The 23,107-nt window shown below is 46.2% G+C and overlaps 1 protein-coding gene across 1 annotated transcript in view; it reads right to left on the bottom strand.

Moving 5' to 3' along the window:
* Nucleotides 1–22,619, bottom strand: part of DCUN1D4 (defective in cullin neddylation 1 domain containing 4) — a 139,984-nt gene extending 117,365 nt beyond the window's left edge. Inside the window, exon 1 of the mRNA XM_075347033.1 lies at nt 22,372–22,619. Within this exon, the coding sequence (XP_075203148.1) occupies nt 22,372–22,390 (19 nt within the window). The 5' untranslated portion in view covers nt 22,391–22,619. The remainder of the gene's footprint in view (nt 1–22,371) is intronic.
* Between the last annotated feature and the right edge of the window lie 488 nt (nt 22,620–23,107).

Raw genomic sequence — 23,107 nt, 5'->3', positions numbered from 1 at the left:
TATAGTACAAACATTGCCAAGTGGCAGTATGGCTTTATTAACCCCTTCATTACCCATCAATTTTCCCATATTTTTCTCTTCTTCCAAGAGCCATAATTTTTTTTTTATTTTTCAGTCAATATATCCAGATGAGGCCTTGTTTTTTGCTGAACAAGTCACACTTTGAATAACACCATTCATTCTGCCACATATTTTATTGGAAAACAGGAAAAAAGAATTCCAAGTGCTGTGAAATGGAAAAAAAAAGTGCAATTACACAATTGTGGTTTTTTTTTATTTACCATGTTCACTGTCTTTTAAAAAGACCTGGTATTAGGATTCCCCAGGACAATATGAGTTCAAAGACAAAAGTGTGGTGAAGAGAAAAAAAAAAAGAAGAATTACGCCTTTATCGCCTTTTTCCAAGATCCGTAGGGTTCTAATTTGGGGGGGGGGGGGGGATCTGTGGAACAGAGACTACTCATAATTTGCGTCTTGATGGAATGTTATTAATTATATCATGGATAGATGTGATGTTTTGATCACCTGTTATTGCAACGTTGCAGCGACCCCACAGAAACAAAAAAAACAAAAACGTAATTCTGGTGTTTTGATCCCCCCCCCCCCCTCACTACCCTCTTTACCAATCAGAGTAATTGATTTTGTGTTTTGATAGATTTGGTATTGTCACATTCAGAAATGCCCAATGTGTGTGTGTATTTTTTAATTTTTTTTATTTTCAATGGGTCAAAAAGGTGCGTGATTAGTTTATATTTTTAAAAACTTTGTTTTTTCTTTTTATTGTTGATTTTAGTAGGGAACCTGCACAATTTATGTCACATCATGATTAAGTGCTGTGGCCCTGATATGGTCCCGGCCCATGTACAATATGTATGTCACATTATTAGATAATACTGTTGCTTTTGTTAGGGCGTACAGTGCTGGCCAAAAGTAGTGGCACCCCTGCAATTCTGTCAGATAATACTCAGTATCTTCTTGAAAATAATTGCAGTCACAAATTCTTTGGTATTATTATCTTCATTTAATTTGTCTTCAATGAAAAAAAAAATATATAAAAATTTGTCATAAAGCCAAATTGGATATATTTCCACACCAAACATAAAAAAGGGGGTGGACAAAAGTATTGGCACTGTTTGAAAAATCATGTGATGCTTCTCTAATTTGTGTAATTAACAGCACCTGTAACTTACCTGTGGCACCTAACAGGTGTTGGCAATAACTAAATCACACTTGCAGCCAGTTGACATAACCTCTGTCCTGTGTCCTTGTGTGTACCACATTGAGCATGGAGAAAAGAAAGAAGACCAAAGAACTGTCTGAGGACTTGAGAATCCAAATTGTGAGGAAGCATGAGCAATCTCAAGGCTACAAGTCCATCTCCAAAGACCTGAAAGTTCCTGTGTCTACGGTGCGCAGTGTCATCAAGAAGTTTAAAGCCCATGGCACTGTGGCTAACCTCCCTAGATGTGGAAGGCAAAGAAAAATTTGAAGAGAGATTTCAACGCAAGATTGTGCGGCTGGTGGATAAAGAACCTCGACTAACATCCAAACAAGTTCAAGCTGCCCTGCAGTCCAAGGGTACAACAGTGTCAACCCGTACTATCAGTCGGCGTCTGAATAAAAAGGGACTGTATGGTAGGATACCCAGAAAACCCCACTTCTTTCCCCTATATAAAAAAGCCAGGTTGGAGTTTGCCAAAACTTACCTGAGAAAGCCTAAAATGTTTTGGAACAATGTTGTCTGGTCAGATGAGACAAAAGTAGATCTTTTTGGGAAAAGCCATCAACATAGTTTACAGGAAAAAAAAAAAGAGGCATTCAAAGAAAAAAAACACTGTCCCTACAGTCAAACATGGCGGAGGTTCCCTGATGTTTTGGGGTTCCTTTGCTGCCTCTGGCAATGGACTGCTTGACCGTGTGAATGGCATTATGAAGTCTGAAGACTACCAACAAATTTTGCAGCATAATGTAGGGCCCAGTGTGAGAAAGCTGGGTCTTCCTCAGAGGTCATGGGTCTTCCAGCAGGACAATGACCCAAAACACACTTCAAAAAGCACTAGAAAATGGTTTGAGAGAAAGCACTGGAGACTACTAAAGTGGCCAGCAATGAGTCCAGACCTGAACCCCATAGAAGACCTGTGGAGAGATCTCAAAATGGCAGTTTGGAGAAGGCACCCTTCAAATCTCAGGGACCTGGAGCAGTTTGCCAAAGAAGAATGGTCTAAAATTCCAGCAGAGCATTGTAAGAAACTCATTGATGGTTACCGGAAGCGGTTGTTCGCAGTTATTTTGGCTAAAGGTTGTGCAACCAAGTATTAGGCTAAGAGTGCCAATACTTTTGTCTGGACCATTTTTGGAGTTTTGTGTGAAATGATCAATGATTTGATTTTTGTTTCATTCTCTTTTGTGTTTTTTTCATTACAAGCAAAATAAATGAAGATAACAATACCAAACAATTTGTGATTGCAATCATTTTCAAGAAGAAACTGAGTATTCTCTGACAGAATTGCAGGGGTGCCAATACTTTTGGCCAGCACTGTATGTGCTATTATACTGTTTGATTACAGTGGATGTGTGGGCTCAGATGATGGTGGATGCATGTGCGCCTGTGTCGACTCCTGTGTAAGATACATCTCTGCAATAGTATTAGGCTGGGTTCACAAGTCCTGTAGTCATCTGTTGAGCTGCATTTGCGAAAAGGTTGCACACACAACTTTTGTTTTTAGTTATATAATGGATGTCGGCCGGATCAATTTTTAACATGTGGAATCTATGGACAATGGATCCATTACAAATGCATTCCAGTAATGAATCTGTTATTCAATGACTCCCAAATTAGAAAAAAAAACGGATCTGGGAGAAATCAGTTTCCGAACGGATCCGTTCTAATGGATGACTACAGGACATGTTAAAATAGCGTGACACAGGGATAGGATATGATGCAGCTTCCTGAACTCCATGTCCCTCAAGTGTGTGTGTGTGTGTGTGTGTGTGTGTACACACACACACACACACATATACATATTATATATACACATATATATATATATATATATATATATATATATATATATATATATATATATATATATATATATATATATATATATATATATATATATATATATATATATATATATATATATATATACACATATACACACACACATATACATACTGTTACGGGGGCTGTCGGATAATAAGGGAATGGAAGGCTATCCGACAGTCAGGGCAGAGTATGGCAGAGGATAGGGGAAACTTGTACCACCAAAGCGGTACTGACACGGTTGCGTCACAGTGTCACCAAGACCAATAGCGGCGTATACTGTTTAAGTCACAGCGACTACCTTATTAGAATAACGTAGGAGTGGAAATGCAAAAGAGTGAGGAATACAACATAAAAGTGCATAGAAGTCTCACAGTCTGTGAGCGTGGAAGCACCTGTCTCAGTTAACAGTCACAGAGACTAGGTGTAGTGTGTGCAATATGGCACCTACCTATGTCCGCTCCACTTGTGGTGCAAGGATACGGACAGCAGCAAGGCTGCTAGCTTGAAACTCCTGCCTATGACCGCTCACCTAGTGTGCGAGGATACGGACTGCTGCAGGAGGCAGCGTAGTGGAGCGTTACCCTAGAAGGCAACGACCACCTAACCTACCTATGTCCACTCCACTAAGGTGCGAGGATACAGACCACAGCATAAGCTGCAAGGTACAAGAGCGTTACCCTACCGATAATGCTCACCTAGATAGAATAGGTGCCGCAAGGGACATGCACAGAGCGTCTACTCCTATGCAGGAACCAAGAGGACTGAGCGCCATGCGGCGTGCGTCAGGGTCTTACATAGACTCTGTGCCTCATCCAAGATGGAGGACACCAGAGCCAATCCACTGCCAGAATGACAGCAATGACGTCACGCTGGCCTATAGTGACACTTCGCAACAGCCCGTTATGACATCCCACTTGGACTCCCCTGATGATCTGTTTGTGAAACGTTGGGAGTGGGAAGATCCATCCATATGCCTGATACGGGTTTCCTGGCATGTATGGGATTTGATGTGCTGATTGACAGCCCCCCTCAGGAGCAGTTACCCTGTCTGTATGCCTGATATTAATCTTTGGACCTGGTAAGACCGTTCCCATATGACGTGGGATTTATGGTTTCATATAGGTACCAGTATAACTGCCTGTGACACACTGGTGAATACCCCCCCCCCTCAAATGGGGCTTTGACTGTAATAATTATTTTTGTGTGCACTTTTTTCTATCTCAGCTGACTGCTTTGTAGAGGGTTTGAGTGTTCTAACTCACTTTACCTGGAGTAAGCTGAGACAGACCGTACTTCTGGGCCTATTAACTGTGCCCTTAGCCCGATATGGTCCGAATGGTCGGACTATTGGCACCTGTGGTTTTAATTCTCACTAGTGAATTTTTGTTCACTTTTATTCCTTGTATGAATTAAAAGTTATGTTTTATGTATATGAATTTTTCTAAGCTCCTTAACTGGTCCAGCTAATTTGTTGTGATTACTGTGGACTACCTCTGGTATTTTGCTATATTACCATTGTTATAAGCCTGTCAAAATGTTCTTGGCTTGCTGTAGCACAAAGAATATTTTTTTTTAAAGGTGATCCCGTTCAATGTGCATGTTTTTTCTTCCTTATTTGTCGCGCCTTGGATACTGGTCTAATAGGTTGGGTGGGCACCAATCACATCCAGTAGTTATGACTGGTATTGCACCTGGAGGCTGGCTTCCTTATGTAGCCATGTGACTAGGTGGCCCACCAACATATGGTTCCAAAATACATCTCACCTAATAGGCTTTAGGACACATTAGGTGTCATGAATTTTAGAATTTTAATTAGTGACAGAAAGGGGGGCTTGTATAAGTAAAAGAATAATTTCGTCTCTAAAAATAGCCATAATTTTCTCAATCAAGTAAAGGGAATCTGTCACCAGGTTTTTATCACCTAATCAGATAGCAGCATGATGTAGGGAGAGAGACCCTGATTCCAGCGATGTGTCATTTACTGGGCTGCTTAGTATAGTTTTGATAAAATCACTGTTTAATCAGCAGTACATTATCATTATACGACTACTTTGTGTGCTGCGAGGTAGTCCACATATTCATGAGCTCTGTATAACTGCTAGATTTGCAGCTGAGAAATCAGTGATCTTATCAAAATGACAGTAAACTGCTCAGTAAGGGTACTTTCACACTTGCGTTCAGCGCAGTCCGTCACTATGGAGAATAGCGCAGTCCGTTAACGCATTGCGCTATTCTCCATAGACTTGTATGGACGACGCACTAACGCAAGTGTCAGCGTTGCATCCGCTGGACGACGCAGCGTCGTTATTTTGACGCTGCGCCGGGTGGATGGAACGCTGCATGTAACGTTTTTTTGAGCAGCGGAAACCTTTATTTTTCAGCTGATCGTTCACAATAGTCAGCTGCCGGTACTGTAAACAAGAAAAAAAAATAAATAAATAACGCTTTCCGTTATTTTGTACGATCCGTAGCATTGCGTTGTGCTACTATATTCAACGCATCCGCTGCATCCATCACACAACGCAATGCTACGGAAGCCGTCCAACGCAAGTGTGAAACTAGCCTAAGTGACATCGCTGGAATCAGGGTCTCTGTCTATCCATTATGCTACACTCAGATGGGGGGGGGGGGGGGGGGGGACAAAAACCTGGTAACAGATTCCCTTTAAATAATTGATATTTCAAAAGACTGACCTGCCATAGTGACATATCAGTAGAGCTAACCTGTGGGGATCCAGGTGCAGAGACCCCCAACTTGTTGAGGAAACATAAAAGTTTAGCACTTTGCCATGGGCAAACTTTAGCCGTGTTCTCTCGTTGGAGGAGCGAGTAAAGTCGTATATAGTTTAGTGAGGAGAAGAGGTTCTGCTATGCCATTGGGTTTCATTGATCAGATCTGGATCATGCTCCAATTACATTAACCTTATTGATGAGGTTTTTTGTTTTCTATTGTTCTTAGAAACTAAAATTACTAAAAGTGTGCACAACCCTAACAGAAAGTGCTTGCCCTAAGTGGACAACTCCTTGAAATGAAGCAATCTGGGTGATCAGCAGAATGCTACCTATTACCAGTCCTGCTATGGAAACCCTCAGTGATCAGATGACATCTCTTATCTATATGTGCCATCAGTTAATAATGTAGATGTGGTCTCGGGTGGAACACTAGTCCCCACTCCTGGGTGAGAACCATGCTGGGTCTGTAAAAATTAGGCGTCCACTTTATTTGGTTCTACATTCCTCAATCAACCCCATACTGGAGTGAAACTAGACATGTGCAGTATTAAAGAGTTTGTCCCTTTTCAAAATATATTCTGCTACCCTGTGTTTCCAAAAATAAGCCCTAGCTTGATTTTTAGAGTAGGCTTTAAATATAAGACCTACTCCAAAACTAAACCCTAGTTAACCTAGCGCTACAGGCGCTGACTATGTCATGTGACTCTAGGTTATGTCACTAACATCACAGAGACACAACCTAATGCTGGAAGCACTGGAATAGGCATAATGTAGCTCCTAAATCATCCTGCCGCTTCCTCCCACCATGGCAGGGTAACATCTGCCCACCCACTCCTGAGTGTGAAGACCTGGTTCCCTCCTCCTGGCCGCTACTGTTGCTTGGTAGCTGCTCCTGAGCCCCGCCTCCCGAGTACCGCTTTCTGGCCACTACTGCGCTATGGTGTGGGCTTGGCTGCTGCTCCAGGGTCCTACCTCCTGCCTCCCGAGTATCGCCTCATGGACCCTGCCTCTCAGCCAGCACTGCTGTATCCTGCAGAAGCAGCTACTTGTGACGTCACAACCACCATCCCCAAGTCCCGCTCCAGACTGCCGCCGTCTGCCCCTCCCAGTCGCATAGAGAAGAAGAGTGCCATTTGCCACACAAAGTGTGTTGAGAGTGCCAGTATGGCTATGTGCACACGCTACAAATTTGGTGCAGAAATTTTCTGCACGCTGTGGCAAAAAAAAAACCAAAACGTCGAAACCGGATGCGGTTTTGGTGCCATTTTTATGCGTTTTTTGGGCCATCAAGAAAGTCAATTGAAGTCAATAGGTGAAAACACACTGCTAAACCTGACCAATAATTGACGTGCTGCAGACTTTTTCTGCATCAAAACCGCACGGAGAAAGAAAACAGCACCTTGTGCACAGCAAATCTACGATCCCATAGACCAGGGGTTCCCAAACTACGGCCCGCATCCGTCCCCCGGAGGCCATTTACCCGGCCTGTGTCACAATTTCCTTGTGTTATTTCAATTGTAAGCGCACAGGCGCTTACAATTGACATAGCCCGCCGAGCGCTACACGGGAAGTCTCGTTCCTGTTTGTGGACGCTCGTCGTCCGGACCTAGAATTATCTCGTCATGGACGCACGACGTGCTCAACTAGGCCTTACAGCCGAAGACAGAGGAGCCGGGACCACAGCGCGGGAGCGGCTGCAGTACTAAGTAATGTCTATTTTCACTTTTTTTTTACTGGGCATGGAGGAGGATCAGAGAGCTGGATCTATATGGGGGATTGATTGGACCTATATGGGGGAGAGACCTGGCCCTATATGAGGGAGACTGCATGGGACCTATATGAGGGAGAGACCTGGCCCTATATGAGGGAGACTGCATGGGACCTATATGAGGGAGAGACCTGGCCCTATATGAGGGAGACTGCATGGGACCTATATGGGGGAAGAGCATGGGACCTATATGGGAGAGACTGCATGGGACCTATATGGGAGAGACTGCATGTGACCTATATGGGAGAGACTGCATGGGACCTATATGGGAGAGACTGCATGGGACCTATATGGGGGAGACTGCATGGGACCTATATGAGGGAGACTGCATGGGACCTATATGGGGGAAGAGCATGGGACCTATATGGGAGAGACTGCATGTGACCTATATGGGAGAGACTGCATGGGACCTATATGGGAGAGACTGCATGGGACCTATATGGGAGAGACTGCATGGGACCTATATGGGGGAGACTGCATGGGACCTATATGGGGGAAAGAGCTGGCCCTATATGGGGGAGACTGCATGGGACCTATATGGGGGAGACTGCATGGGACCTATATGGGGGGAGACTGCATGGGACCTATATGGGGGGAGACTGCATGGGACCTATATGGGGGGGGCGGGGGGGAGACTGCATGGGACCTATATGGGGGGGGGGGAGACTGCATGGGACCTATATGGGGGGGGGGGGAGACTGCATGGGACCTATATGGGGGGGGGGGGGGGAGACTGCATGGGACCTACATGGGGGGGGGGAGACTGCATGGGACCTATATGGGGGGAGACTGCATGGGACCTATATGGGGGAGACTGCATGGGACCTATATGGGGGGAGACTGCATGGGACCTATATGGGGGGAGACTGCATGGGACCTATATGGGGGGAGACTGCATGGGACCTATATGGGGGGAGACTGCATGGGACCTACAGTTAGGTCCAGAAATATTTGGACAGTGACACAATTTTCGCGAGTTGGGCTCAGCATGCCACCACATTGGATTTGAAATGAAACCTCTACAACAGAATTCAAGTGCAGATTGTAACGTTTAATTTGAAGGTTTGAACAAAAATATCTGATAGAAATTGTAGGAATTGTACACATTTCTTTACAAACACTCCACATTTTAGGAGGTCAAAAGTAATTGGACAAATAAACCAAACCCAAACAAAATATTTTTATTTTCAATATTTTGTTGCGAATCCTTTGGAGGCAATCACTGCCTTAAGTCTGGAACCCATGGACATCACCAAACGCTGGGTTTCCTCCTTCTTAATGCTTTGCCAGGCCTTTACAGCCGCAGCCTTCAGGTCTTGCTTGTTTGTGGGTCTTTCCGTCTTAAGTCTGGATTTGAGCAAGTGAAATGCATGCTCAATTGGGTTAAGATCTGGTGATTGACTTGGCCATTGCAGAATGTTCCACTTTTTTGCACTCATGAACTCCTGGGTAGCTTTGGCTGTATGCTTGGGGTCATTGTCCATCTGTACTATGAAGCGCCGTCCGATCAACTTTGCGGCATTTGGCTGAATCTGGGCTGAAAGTATATCCCCGTACATTTCAGAATTCATCCGGCTACTCTTGTCTGCTGTTATGTCATCAATAAACACAAGTGACCCAGTGCCATTGAAAGCCATGCATGCCCATGCCATCACGTTGCCTCCACCATGTTTTACATAGGATGTGGTGTGCCTTGGATCATATGCCGTTCCCTTTCTTCTCCAAACTGTTTTCTTCCCATCATTCTGGTACAGGTTGATCTTTGTCTCATCTGTCCATAGAATACTTTTCCAGAACTGAGCTGGCTTCATGGTGTTTTTCAGCAAATTTAACTCTGGCCTGTCTATTTTTGGAATTGATGAATGGTTTGCATCTAGATGTGAACCCTTTGTATTTACTTTCATGGAGTCTTCTCTTTACTGTTGACTTAGAGACAGATAAACCTACTTCACTGAGAGTGTTCTGGACTTCAGTTGATGTTGTGAACGGGTTCTTCTTCACCAAAGAAAGTATGCGGCGATCATCCACCACTGTTGTCATCCGTGGACGCCCAGGCCTTTTTGAGTTCCCAAGCTCCCCAGTCAATTCCTTTTTTCTCAGAATGTACCCGACTGTTGATTTTGCTACTCCAAGCATGTCTGCCATCTCTCTGATGGATTTTTTCTTTTTTTTTCAGCCTCAGGATGTTCTGCTTCACCTCAATTGAGAGTTCCTTAGACCGCATGTTGTCTGGTCACAGCAACAGCTTCCAAATGCAAAACCACACACCTGTAATCAACCCCAGACCTTTTAACTACTTCATTGATTACAGGTTAACGAGGGAGACGCCTTCAGAGTTAATTGCAGCCCTTATAGTCCCTTGTCCAATTACTTTTGGTCCCTTTAAAAAGAGGAGGCTATGCATTACAGAGCTATGATTCCTAAACCCTTTCTCCGATTTGGATGTGAAAACTCTCATATTGCAGCTGGGAGTGTGCACTTTCAGCCCATATTATATATATAATTGTATTTCTGAACATGTTTTTGTAAACAGCTAAAAGAACAAAACTTGTGTCACTGTCCAAATATTTCTGGACCTAACTGTATATGGGGGGAAACTGCATGGGACCTATATGGGGGGAAACTGCATGGGACCTATATGGGGGGAAACTGCATGGGACCTATATGGGGGGAGACTGCATGGGACCTATATGGGGGGAGACTGCATGGGACCTATATGGGGGGGGAGAGAGCATGGGACCTATATGAGGGAAAGAGCTGGACCTATATGGGGGAAGAGAGAAGCACATTTCAGAGGTGCACTGTGCTGTATTTGGGGATTACAGTGTAAGTGTTATAATCTGAGGTACAGTGTGTGTACAATATTATTGTTGGCATATATTGTTTTTGTAGGGCTGTGTATATATATATATATATATATATATATATCTATTGGTATTTTACTAATGGCAGTTTGGAATCCCTAGGAAATAATGACGTCAAAAAAGAGAAAAATTAAACTTTGAGTGTAGGATATTCAATTATTTTCGATTATTTTGAATGTTGTATTTGTTCCCTTTTTGTTTTACTTTAAAATGAGATACGTGTAGTGTGCATAGGGATTTTCATAGTTTTTCTTATAGTCCGGCCCTCCGACGGTCTGAGGGACAGTGAACTGGCTTCAGGAGAGGCATACAGATCTTGATGTAGATTTTAAAAAAACTGCATCCAAAACCACGTCAAAAACCGTAGTGTGTGCACAGGGCCTAAGTGTTACCATTAGAGACACTGACACTGCACCAGCAATTGTGAATGTAAGTTGGGATTAAGGTTACTACCCGTAAAGCTGGCCCTACACCTTCAAGGTAAATTGAGCATAAATGTGTGATTGTTATTCCTGGAAAAAAATAAGCCCTCCCCCAAAAATAAGCCCAAGACCTTTTTTTGGAAACAAATATAAGACCCGGTCTTATTTTTGGAAAAACATGGTATAAGCTGCAGCAGTTATAAAGTATTACTAAATAATTGAAGTATTACTTGCACGGTGGCTCAGTGGTTAGCACTGCAGCCTTGCAGCGCTGGGGTCCTGGGTTCAATTCCCACCAAGAACACCATCTGCAAGGAGTTTGTATGTTCTCCCCGTGTTTGCGTGGGTTTCCTCCGGGTGCTCCGGTTTCCTCCCACACTCTGAAGACATACAGATAGGGACTCTAGATTGTGAGCCCCAATGGTGACAGTGTTGCCATTGTATGTAAAGCGCTGTGGAATTAATAGCGCTATATAAATAAATAAAATGATTATTATTACTTCTCCTCCCCAGGTCCAGAGCGGTGTCTCCACAGCTGCACCGGCCTCTGCAGTGCTGTCGCCGATTTGGCAGCTCACGGTGGCCCATGAAGTCTACACAAGCAGAGCCGCTGAGCTCAGTGATTGACTGCAGCACTATTAATGTGATGTCAGGGCTGCAACTAAACAACAAAGAACAGTCAGCAGCAGAGATGCAGCTCTGAGCCCAGGGATGGTAAGTAATACTGCAGGGTTTTTTGGTTTTAGATTTGTAATAATGACTACAGGACGTTTTGTGAAAGTCCAAACCCTTCCTAACTCGCATGCTCTACATGTAAGGTGGCTCAGTGGTTAGCACTGCAGTCTGGCAGTTCTAGGATCCTGGGTTCAAATCCCACCAAGAACAACATTTACAAGGAGTTTGTATAGGGTTCTTCTGGGCTCTCCGATTTCCTCCCACACTCCAAAAGACATACAAATAGGGAATTTAGATTGTGAGCCCCAATGGGGACAGTGTTGCTGATATATGTAAAGCGCTATGGAATTAACGGTGCTATATAAGTGAATAAATATTATCCGAGTTACTGGAGGCAGGTGCAACAGATTATCCCCATCTCTATAAACATGGGTGGGGGTAGGTTAGAAGCAAATTAATCTATGCCTTTATTAAACAAAAACCCTGCTCTGTTGCAGAAGAATCCACTTTATCTGTGTTATGCAGATATGTCTTGAAGTGCTCTTGAGGACTCCTCCAGTGCCTGGGCTCCATTCTCAGCCTAGCTCTGCCCTCCACAAGGTACTTGACACTGACATGCTGTAGCAGTGCTGTAAATAGCCAAGCCTTCCAAGTGCTATTTTCATAGGTAGCACTCGTACCTTGTTGGGGCCATTCAAATGGCTGTGATTTTTGCAGACCATGCCGTACGCTGAAAACTACGTAGAAGTCAGATTTTGGTCATATGTCTATGGGTCCGCACTCGGATGACGTCTAATGCGGTCAATTTTCACACTGTCAGAATGGAGAATTTTTTTTTTTAAATTACGCCAGATAAATAGAGTAGAGAAAAACATTACTTTCAGACAACACATATAAATATTCAGTCCATGTTTGTCATACGTGGAAAATCGGACATGTGAATGAGGTCTTAGGTTTAGAAAAGATCCGGGAAACAAATAAGTCTGGAAGTGCTCTGGAGCTCTCCCACTGATCTTTGTAAGGCTTTTTGCCGGTTTGACGGATGCGGCGCACGCCAGTACAGTATGATACACTACAGTGGCAGCGCCGCAACTTCCGAGTCATATGCGCCAGTCACATGACAGCATGTGACTGGCGCTTGTTGCGCTGCCAGTGTACTGTATACACTGTACTGGCGTGCGCCGCATCCGGATAGGTGTACCCAGCCTTAGACTTCTATGGTGGACTCCTCTACCACAGGGCAGGGTTTTTGCTTCACCACTTCACAACCAATGACATAGATACATTATTGGTCGTGTCCCTCCCTATAATGTGGGCTCACGTGCTGAGCCCGCATTATTCCCTGCACATGTCGGCTGATCTGATCAGCCGACACTTGCAGCTAACAGGAGCGGGTGGATCGGAGATCCACCAACTCCTCTTAACCAGTTAGATCACACTGTCAAACTCTGAAAGCACGATGTAACACGCCATCGGTGGCCCCATGATTTGATCATGGGGTATCGAAGGGTTATCATTACAGCCAGAGGTTGTGCGATTTAAAATGCCAAAAATATGTTTGTTTGGTTTTTTTTTGGGGTCGCTGCAACATTGCAATAAAATGCTATAACAGGCAATCAAAACATAACATCTACACCAAAACAGTATAATGAAAAAGTCAGCTCAAGACGCAAAAATAATGAGCCGTCACCAGCCACTGATACGGGTCTTGGAAAATAGCAACAAAAGCGCTATTTTTTTCTTTTCACAAGTTTCTGATTTATTTTTTTCCCCACCTTATATAGAAAAGTAAAACAATACATGTTTGGTATCTATGAATTCCCAGTGACCTAGGAAAGCCATACTGTCAAGTTACTATATTGTGAACGAGGTAAATAAAAAAAAACCCTAAAAATTAATAATTTAAACCTGCACTATTGGAAGTTATAGTTTTTTTTTTTTACCAAGAAAGACACACACACACACACACACACACACACACACACAGTACAGACCAAAAGTTTGGACACACCTAATTCAAAAAGTTTTCTTTATTTTCAGGACTCTGAAAATTGTAGATTCACATTGAAGGCATCAAAACTATGAATTAACGCATGTGGAGTGAAATACTTGAAACAACTGAAAATATGTCTTATATTCTAGGTTCTTCAAAGTAGCCACCTTTTGCTTTGATTACTGCTTAGCACACTCTAGGTATTCTCTTGATGAGCTTCAAGAGGTAGTCACCAGTAATGGTCTTCCAACAGTCTTGAAGGAGTTCCCAGAGATGCTTAGCATTTGTTGGCCCTTTTTCCTTCACTCTGCGGTCCAGCTCACCCCAAACCATCTCGATTGGGTTCAAGTCTGGTGACTGTGGATGCCAGGTCATCTGGCGTAGCACCAGGGCTGTGGAGTCGGTAAGCCAAACCTTCGACTCCGACTCCTCAAATTCTCTTGCACCGACTCCGGCTCCTACATATATTGCTTATAGTTAGGTGAAAAATTTATTGTAGTACATGAATATGTGTATGTGAACATCAGACATTTAATAATTTTTATGATACAATAATCAAGATATTTGGATAGAACATAAAATATTTATTGGAATACAACTTTAGAACACAAAAAACTAATAAATTGTAAATATGTAATATATATATATATATAACATATTTACAATTTATTAGTTTTTTGTGTTCTAAAGTTGTATTCCAATAAATATTTTATGTTCTATCCAAATATCTTGATTATTGTATCATAAAAACAATTAAATGTCTGATGTTCACATTGTACTACAATAAATTTTTCACTTAAATATAAGCATTATACTAAATATTATTTAGTAAAATATTCAGCACATTCTGCATTGCACTCCTGTCCCCAATTTATTATATATTTTAGGAGTCAGAGTCGGTGCATTTTATACCGACTCCGACTCCACCAAAATGAGCTCCGACTCAGACTCCACGACTCCGACTCCACAGCCCTGCGTAGCACCCCATCACTCTCCTTCTTAGTCAAAGAGCCCATACACAGCCTGGAAGTGTTTGGGGTCATTGTCCTGTTGAAAAATAAATGATGGTCCAACTAAAACGCAAACCGGATGGAATAGCATGCCGCTGCAAGATGCTGTGGTAGCCATGTTGGTTCTGTATGCCTTCAATTTTGAATAAATCCCCAACAGTGTCACCAGCAAAGCACCCCCACACCATCACACCTCCTCCTCCATGCTTCACGGTGGGAACCAGCCATGTACAGTCCATCCGTTCACCTTTTCTACAAAGACACGGTGGTTGGAGCCAAAGATTTCAAATTTGGACTCATCAGACCAAAGCACAGATTTCCACTGGTCTAATGTCCATTCCTTGTGTTCTTTAGCCCAAACAAGTCTCTTCTGCTTGTTGCCTGTCCTTAGCAGTGGTTTCCTAGCAGCTATATATATATATATATATATATATACCGTGTTTTTCCAAAAATAAGACCTCCCCCAAAAATAAGCCCTAGCAGGGATTTTCAGCATTTTCGGAGAAAGGCTTAAATATAAGCCCTCCCCCGAAAATAAGCCCTAGTCGCGGATCAATAATGAAGTGTCCGTGCAGCTAAAAAAGTTAGATACTGCAGAACACTTCATTATACACAGCGGCACCCGGAAATTACACTCCCCCGATGCTGAGCAGCAGGACCTGCAGTGATCGCACACACACACACAATCAGATATCACACACACAATCAGATCTCACAAACAAACATCGGCTCGCACGCAAACATCGGCTCGCACGCAAACATCGGCTCGCACGCAAACATCGGCTCGCACGCAAACATCGGCTCGCACACACACTCACCTCATCTAGCGATACCGATCTCTTCTCGCCGGGAGAATCCTGAGATGCAGTGCAGTGGACCGTAACGAACAGGACCTGCGGCCGGACACGTGACTTGCTTCATTCCCTGCTGCCGTAAGTGATGTGTGTGTGTGTGTGTGTGTGTGTGCGACCGGCTGAGTGCGACCTGCTGTGTGCGACCTGCTGTGTGCGACCTGCTGTGTGCGACCTGCGCGTGTGTGTGTCAGTCAGCCAGCAGCAGGGTACGACAGCGTGCAGCACCGACCGGAGCTCACAGGAGGACCTTGGAACCACGCAGACGTCCTGGTCTGGTGAGTATGAGTCTCCTGGGAAGTGGGGGGGGGGGGGGGGTCTGCTTTTTTGGAGGGTAAACTTACCCCCAACCGTGTTTCTCCAAGAATAAGACCTCCTCCAAAAATAAGCCCTAGTGCTTTTTTGGGGGGCAAAAAAAATATAAGACAGTGTCTTATTTTTGGAAAAACACGGTATATACACACAAACATATACACACATGATCTGATGTATGCGAGCATCGGACAAAAGTGCTGGAGGACTGTGTGGTACATACTTGCCGGAAGCACCCACCGAAGACCGCAGGAGGACCTGGGAGCGGCGCAGACATCCGGAGACTGGAAAATATTATTCTCCTGGGATGGGGGTTTCTACATAATTGAGGGGGTAAACCTTCCCCCCCAACTGTGTTTCCACCAGACTAAGCCCCTGTCCTTTTTTTTCTGGGGGAAGGGGGTGGGGTGGGTGGAAGAGTTATAATACGGGGTCTTTTTTTCGGGGACACACTGTAGTACTCTACGAAATGCAGCATACAAGACCCGGGTTTGAGCATAATAAGCTTTTGCACAAGGAAGACCTGGAGACCTTTGTTGGGAGCCCCCTGGCTGATCACGCACCTATATTACAGATTGACCTTAGCTGTAGAGTCTGTACTTACTATATGAACATGTTCAGCACTTAAAAGGTAACCAGTGTCTTGATTCATGCTGGCCAAATCAATCATCTGGAGTGGGGTGGTGGGCAGCATAAGACAGACACACAGAGAGACACACAGAGAGACACACAGAGAGACACACAGAGAGACACACAGAGAGACACACAGAGAGACACACAGAGAGACACACAGAGAGACACACAGAGTCTGGTTCCTCCTTGAGTGCAATTTCCAGATGCCTGAAGGTGCCTTGTTCATCTGTACAAACAATTATATGCAAGTACAACCAAGATGGGAATGTCCAGTCATCATACCGCTCAGGTAGGAGACTGATTCTGTGTACCAGAGACGAACGTGCGTTGATCAGACATGTGCATATCAACCCAAGAACAAAAAGACCTTGTGAGGATGCTGGCGGAAGCTGGTAAGATTGTGTCATTATCCACAGTGAAACAAGTATTTTATCAACATGGGCTGAAAGGCCACTGTGCCAGGAAGAAGTCATTACTCCAAAGGAAACAAAGCCATTTTAACGTTTGCAAATGCACACAGACCTTCATTTTTGCAAATACACACCGAAGCAAAGACCTTAACTTTTGGAGACATGTTCTGTGGTCTGACAAAACCAATATTGAAATGTTTGGCCATAATGACAATCGTTACATTAGGCGGAAAAAGGAAGAAGCTTTGAAGCCTAAGAACACCATCCCAACTGTGAAACACGGGGGTGGCAGCATCATGTTGTGGGGTTGTTTTGCTGCAGAAGGGACTGGTGCACTTCACAAAATAGATGGCATCATGAGGAAAGAAGATTATGTGGCAATACTGAAGAAACATGTCAAGACATCAACCAGGAACTTAAAGCTTCAGCGGAAATGGGTCTCCTAAATTGACAATGATCCGAAGCATACTGCCCAACTGGTTACAATGTGGTTTAGGGATAACAAAGTTAATATTTGGGAGTGGCCATCAGAAAACCCTGATCTAAATTCTATTGAAAATTTATGGGCAAAGCTAAAAAGGCCGATGTGACCAAGGTGACTTACAAACATGGCTCAGTTACATCAGTTCTGTCAGGAGGAATGGGCCCAAATTCCTACCAACTATTGTGAGAAGCTTGTGGAAGGAGATCCAAAACATTTGACCCAAGTCATACAGTGTAAGGGCAATAGTACCAAATACTAATGAAATGTATGGAAACTTAACTTTGCAGAGAGTAATAAAAATACCTTTAAGTGAACATGTCAGGTCCCCTATGCACCCAGAGCCACGAGCAGTTGCTAATCCATGCCTAAAGGTACCGTCACACTAAGCGACGCTCCAGCGATCCCACCAGCAACCTGACCTGGCAGGGATCGCTGGAGCGTCGCTACACGGGTTGCTGGTGAGCTGTCACACAGGCAGATCTCACCAGCAACCAGTGACCAGCCCCCAGCGACGCGTGGAAGATGCTGCGCTTGGTAACGAAGGTAATTATCAGGTAACAAACCCGATATTTAGCTTGGTTACCAGCGCACACCGCTTAGCGCTGGCTCCCTGCACACCTAGCCAGAGTACACATAGGGTTAATTACCCGATGTGTAGTCTGGCTATGTGTGCAGGGAGCCGGGACTGACAGCGTGAGAGCGGCGGACGCTGGTAACGAAGGTAAATATCGGGTAACCAAGGAAAGGGTACTTTACACGCTGCGATATCGGTACAGATATCGCTAGCGAGCATACCCGCCCCCGTCGGTTGTGTGTCACGGGCAAACCGCTGCCCGTGGAGCACAACATCACTAACACTCGTCACACGGACTTACCTTCCCTGCGACGTCACTCTGCCCGGCGATCCGCCTCCTTTCTATGGTGGCGGTTCGTGCGGCGTCACACAGCAGCCGTCCAATAGCAGAGGAGGGGTGGAGATGAGCGGCCGAAACACACCGCCCACCTCCTTCCTTCCTCCCTCCCTCATTGCCGGTGGACGCAGGTAAGATGTTCGTCGTTCCTGCGGTGTCACACACAGCAATGTGTGCTGCCGCAGGAACGACGAACAACATCGTACCTGCAGCAGCAACGATATTTGGGAAAGGAGCGATGTGTCAACGAGCAACGATTTTTCACTTTTTGCGCTCGTTGATCGTCGCTCCTTGGTGTCACACGCTGCGATGTCACTAATGACGCCGGATGTGCGTCACTAACGACGTGACCCTGACGATATATCGTTAGCGATGTCGCAGCGTGTAAAGCACCCTTAAGGCTTAAATATAAGCCCTACCCCGAAAATAAGCCCTAGTTGCTCATTGAAGTGTTCATGCAGCTAAAAAGTTTAAAGGGAACCTGTCACCACTTTTTTGCCCTATACGTTGCAGCCACCACCACCGGGCTCTTATATACAGCAGTCTAACTTGCAGTATATAAGAGCCCAGGCCAGGGGTATAACATAAAAAACACTTTATAATACTTAACTAAAGGTCGCTCGGTGGGCCAAACAGGCGTCTTCGTTCTCTGGTGCCGCCTCTTTCGGTCATATTCGTCCTTCTTCTGAAGCCTGTGTGCATGACGCGACTAAGTCATACACACTCGCTGCTCAGGACCTGAATGCCGGCGAGTGTGTATGACGTTGGACCCGTCATGCACCGCGGCTAGAGAAGAAGGAGCACAAAGATGGCCGAAAGAGGCGGCGCCAGACAACGGAGACGCCCATTAGGCCCACAGCGCGACCATTAGGTAAGTATTATAAAGTGTTTTTTTATGTTATACCCCCGGCCTGGGCTCTTATATATAGCATGTTAGAATGCTGTATATAAGAGCACGGTCATGGCCGCAGCTTATACGCCAAAAAAGTGGTGACCGGTTCCCTTTAAAGAATACTGCAGGAAACTTCAGTAAACAAAGCAGACACCCCCAAAAGAGAGAAGACAGAATGGATGCTGTGGAACACGAGGACCTGTGGTGGAACGCATCAAGGACCTACGGTGGAACGCACACACACATATTCAGTAATACCATACTGCACTGGGGACCTGGGACGCAGTGGAACGCATCGATGAGTTCCACCACAGATTCTCGATGCGTTCTACTGCAGGTGCTCCCATTTCACAGCGTCTCAGGTCTCCCTGCCGCCTGGAAACAGTACAGTATGACCGGATGTGTGTGTCAGCCGGAAGGAGGGGAGGACCGCTGTGGAGCGCACAAGAACCTGCCGGGAGCGCCCTCTGTAGATTGTAGGAGGCCCAGGGAGACACAGGTATCCGGGGTCTGGTATGATTCCCCTGGGGGGGCGTATGCCTCTAAACTTACCCCAAACTCATGTTTCACCAAAAATAAGCCCTAACACATTTTTCAGGGCAAAAAAAATTATAAGACAGTGTCTTATACATGGTAGTACCGTGCTCCCCAAAAATAAGACACTGTCTTATATTATATTTGGCCCCAAAAAAAAATGCGCTAGGGCTTATTTTCAGGGTAGGGCTTATTCTTGGGTGTGGAGGGGGGGGGGAACATGGATTGGGGGCAAGTTTATCACACAAAAAAGCAGAACAGGGCCCCCCTCCCTCCCAGGATAATCATACCTATAAACCACGGACATCTGTCACTCTCAGGTCCTCCAGCGGTCGTCGGCGGGCGCTTCCAGCACAGCAGGTATGGTTCACGCAGTCCTCCCCCGCTTCCGGCCAGCTCTCACACAATATCCAGTGATACCTATTGTTTCCGGCCAGCCGGGAAATCTGGAACGCAGTGCAGCTCAGCGCGAGGACCTGTGGTGGAACGCATGGCAGACCTTGGTCTCCGCAGCATCAGAGGAGCGCAGGGCACAGACACAGGTCAGAGCTGAATGAGTGCGGCACGCGTACAAGCTCTACAGAAAACAGCTTGTAAGCACTGAACTCCTTTGATATATAAGCAGCTGTAGGATTGGAGAGGTGGCCTGTAACCTAGGCAACGAGCAGTAAACAAAAATCAAAACAAAACTTCAAAACAGTATTTTTAATAAGTAAATTGCAAAATTACTTATTTTTACAAGCAATTTACATTTTTTCACCATAGAAAATCATGGGAATGGCGCTGTAATGAATTGTAAATCCCCTCGGCATGTGGTGACGAGTAGAGCCCACCAAAAAGGGGTATAACCCGCACTTCTCTACGAGCCGTAACGTTACTGACACATGACACTTAGTGACAGCCACCAAGGAAAGGGCTAGAGAGGAATTAATGGCAATTTTATCAGTCCAATGGGCATGTGCCCCCCTACAGGCAGTGACATGGCTGGTAACACTGGGCACGTGCCCCCTACAGGCAGTGACATGGCTGGTAACACTGGGCACGTGCCCCCTACAGGCAGTGACATGGCTGGTAACACTGGGAATGTGCCCCCTACAGGCAGTGACATGGCTGGTAACACTGGGCATGTGCCCCCTACAGGCAGTGACATGGCTGGTAACACTGGGCATGTGCCCCCTACAGGCAGTGACATGGCTGGTAACACTGGGCATGTGCCCCCTACAGGCAGTGACATGGCTGGTAACACTGGGCATGTGCCCCCTACAGGCAGTGACATGGCTGGTAACACTGGGCATGTGCCCCCTACAGGCAGTGACATGGCTGGTAACACTGGGCATGTGCCCCCTACAGGCAGTGACATGGCTGGTAACACTGGGCATGTGCCCCCTACAGGCAGTGACATGGCTGGTAACACTGGGCATGTGCCCCCTACAGGCAGTGACATGGCTGGTAACACTGGGCATGTGCCCCCTACAGGCAGTGACATGGCTGGTAACACTGGGCATGTGCCCCCTACAGGCAGTGACATGGCTAGTAACACTGGGCATGTGCCCCCTACAGGCAGTGACATGGCTGGTAACACTGGGCATGTGCCCCCTACAGGCAGTGACATGGCTGGTAACACTGGGCATGTGCCCCCTACAGGCAGTGACATGGCTGGTAACACTGGGCATGTGCCCCCTACAGGCAGTGACATGGCTGGTAACACTGGGCATGTGCCCCCTACAGGCAGTGACATGGCTGGTAACACTGGGCATGCGACCCCCTACAGGCAGTGACATGGCTGGTAACACTGGGCATGCGACCCCCTACAGGCAGTGACATGGCTGGTAACACTGGGCATGTGCCCCCTACAGGCAGTGACATGGCTAGTAACACTGGGCATGTGCCCCCTACAGGCAGTGACATGGCTGGTAACACTGGGCATGTGCCCCCTACAGGCAGTGACATGGCTAGTAACACTGGGCATGTGCCCCCTACAGGCAGTGACATGGCTGGTAACACTGGGCATGTGCCCTCTACAGGCAGTGACATGGCTGGTAACACTGGGCATGTGCCCCCTACAGGCAGTGACATGGCTGGTAACACTGGGCACGTGCCCCCTACAGGCAGTGACATGGCTGGTAACACTGGGCATGTGCCCCCTACAGGCAGTGACATGGCTGGTAACACTGGGCATGTGCCCTCTACAGGCAGTGACATGGCTGGTAACACTGGGCATGTGCCCCCTACAGGCAGTGACATGGCTGGTAACACTGGGCATGTGCCCCCTACAGGCAGTGACATGGCTGGTAACACTGGGCATGTGCCCCCTACAGGCAGTGACATGGCTGGTAACACTGGGCACGTGCCCCCCTATAGGCAGTGACATGGCTGGTAACACTGGGCACGTGCCCCCTACAGGCTGCCATCACACAGGACCACTTTCTGCACACAGGAGATGTGACCTGTGCCCTGAACACATAACGTTTGTACAACCTGCGCACAAAGGAACGTCTCCGGCAGGGAGCGCGGCTCTGCCCGGCCACCAGAGGGCAGCACCGAGCACAGCACCTCCGCCTTCCCTGCAGGACCGCACAACCCGGGCTGTCCGGAGCGGCGGCCGAGCGCTACAGCCCGCAGGAGGGGGGAGAGGGAGGTCTGTCTGCCAGAGGGGGAGGGAGAGCCAGACGGTGATGGCGGCCGCTATTATTACGCAGCAGCTATTCTTGTACAATGCCCCCATTCCCCGTTTCACAGCTAGGGGGCGCCACCGCCTCCATAACATGACGCACATACAGCCGGAGCGGCCTTCTCCGAGCACACACTACGGCGCCGCGGCCTCTACTTACTGACAGCATCCGAGTGCATTTTCGTGTGACGCAGACAGACAGGCGCTAGCAGCCCGGTCCCCGCTTCAGCTACTCGACCCGCACTCACTTCTCAGGGCACACGCACTCTGCTCAGCCCCGCCCACGGCTGCACTGATTGGAAGTAAACCTCAAAGCTTCCTGCCCCTCTATCACAGTGATTGGCTCAGTAGAGCAATGGGCGGAGCCTGAAGGTTGCGGGAGCTCGGGGCGTGTTCTATAGGTTTAGGGAGGTGGGTAGTAGATGACGTCATAGGTAGCGGATCTCCAAGACCACGCCCATAAACACAGGTTTATGTACTGTGACGTCATCAGCAGCTGGAGAGAATGTGTGACGTAAGATGTGAGGACGGGCTCACTGCAGGCCCAATACTTCTTACTGCTCTGACTACTTATTGTTTGTGCAGATATGTAACTTCACTTGTCGTTACTGTTCGCATGTTGCCAATGTTTACACCTTAAATAAAAAAATATTTATTGTTTAATCGATATAAAAAGCAAATAAATGTAAATTCCCAGAGCGTCCCTTTTTTTCTTTTTGAGGCGATCTTGCAGATTTTATCGTTACTATTTTTCGGATCCTCATGACTTTCTGTTCTCTTTATTCCATTTTTTTCTGGTAAAGTGACCAAATAACAGCGATTCTGACATTTGCTGTTTCAGAATTCACCGCGTGCGACAATTATTGTGATATTTTATTACATCACAGAATTACCCA

This window comes from Anomaloglossus baeobatrachus, chromosome 1, assembly GCF_048569485.1.
Source record: "Anomaloglossus baeobatrachus isolate aAnoBae1 chromosome 1, aAnoBae1.hap1, whole genome shotgun sequence".
Lineage (NCBI taxonomy): Eukaryota > Metazoa > Chordata > Amphibia > Anura > Aromobatidae > Anomaloglossus > Anomaloglossus baeobatrachus.
This window is presented reverse-complemented; position numbering and strand designations above follow the sequence as displayed.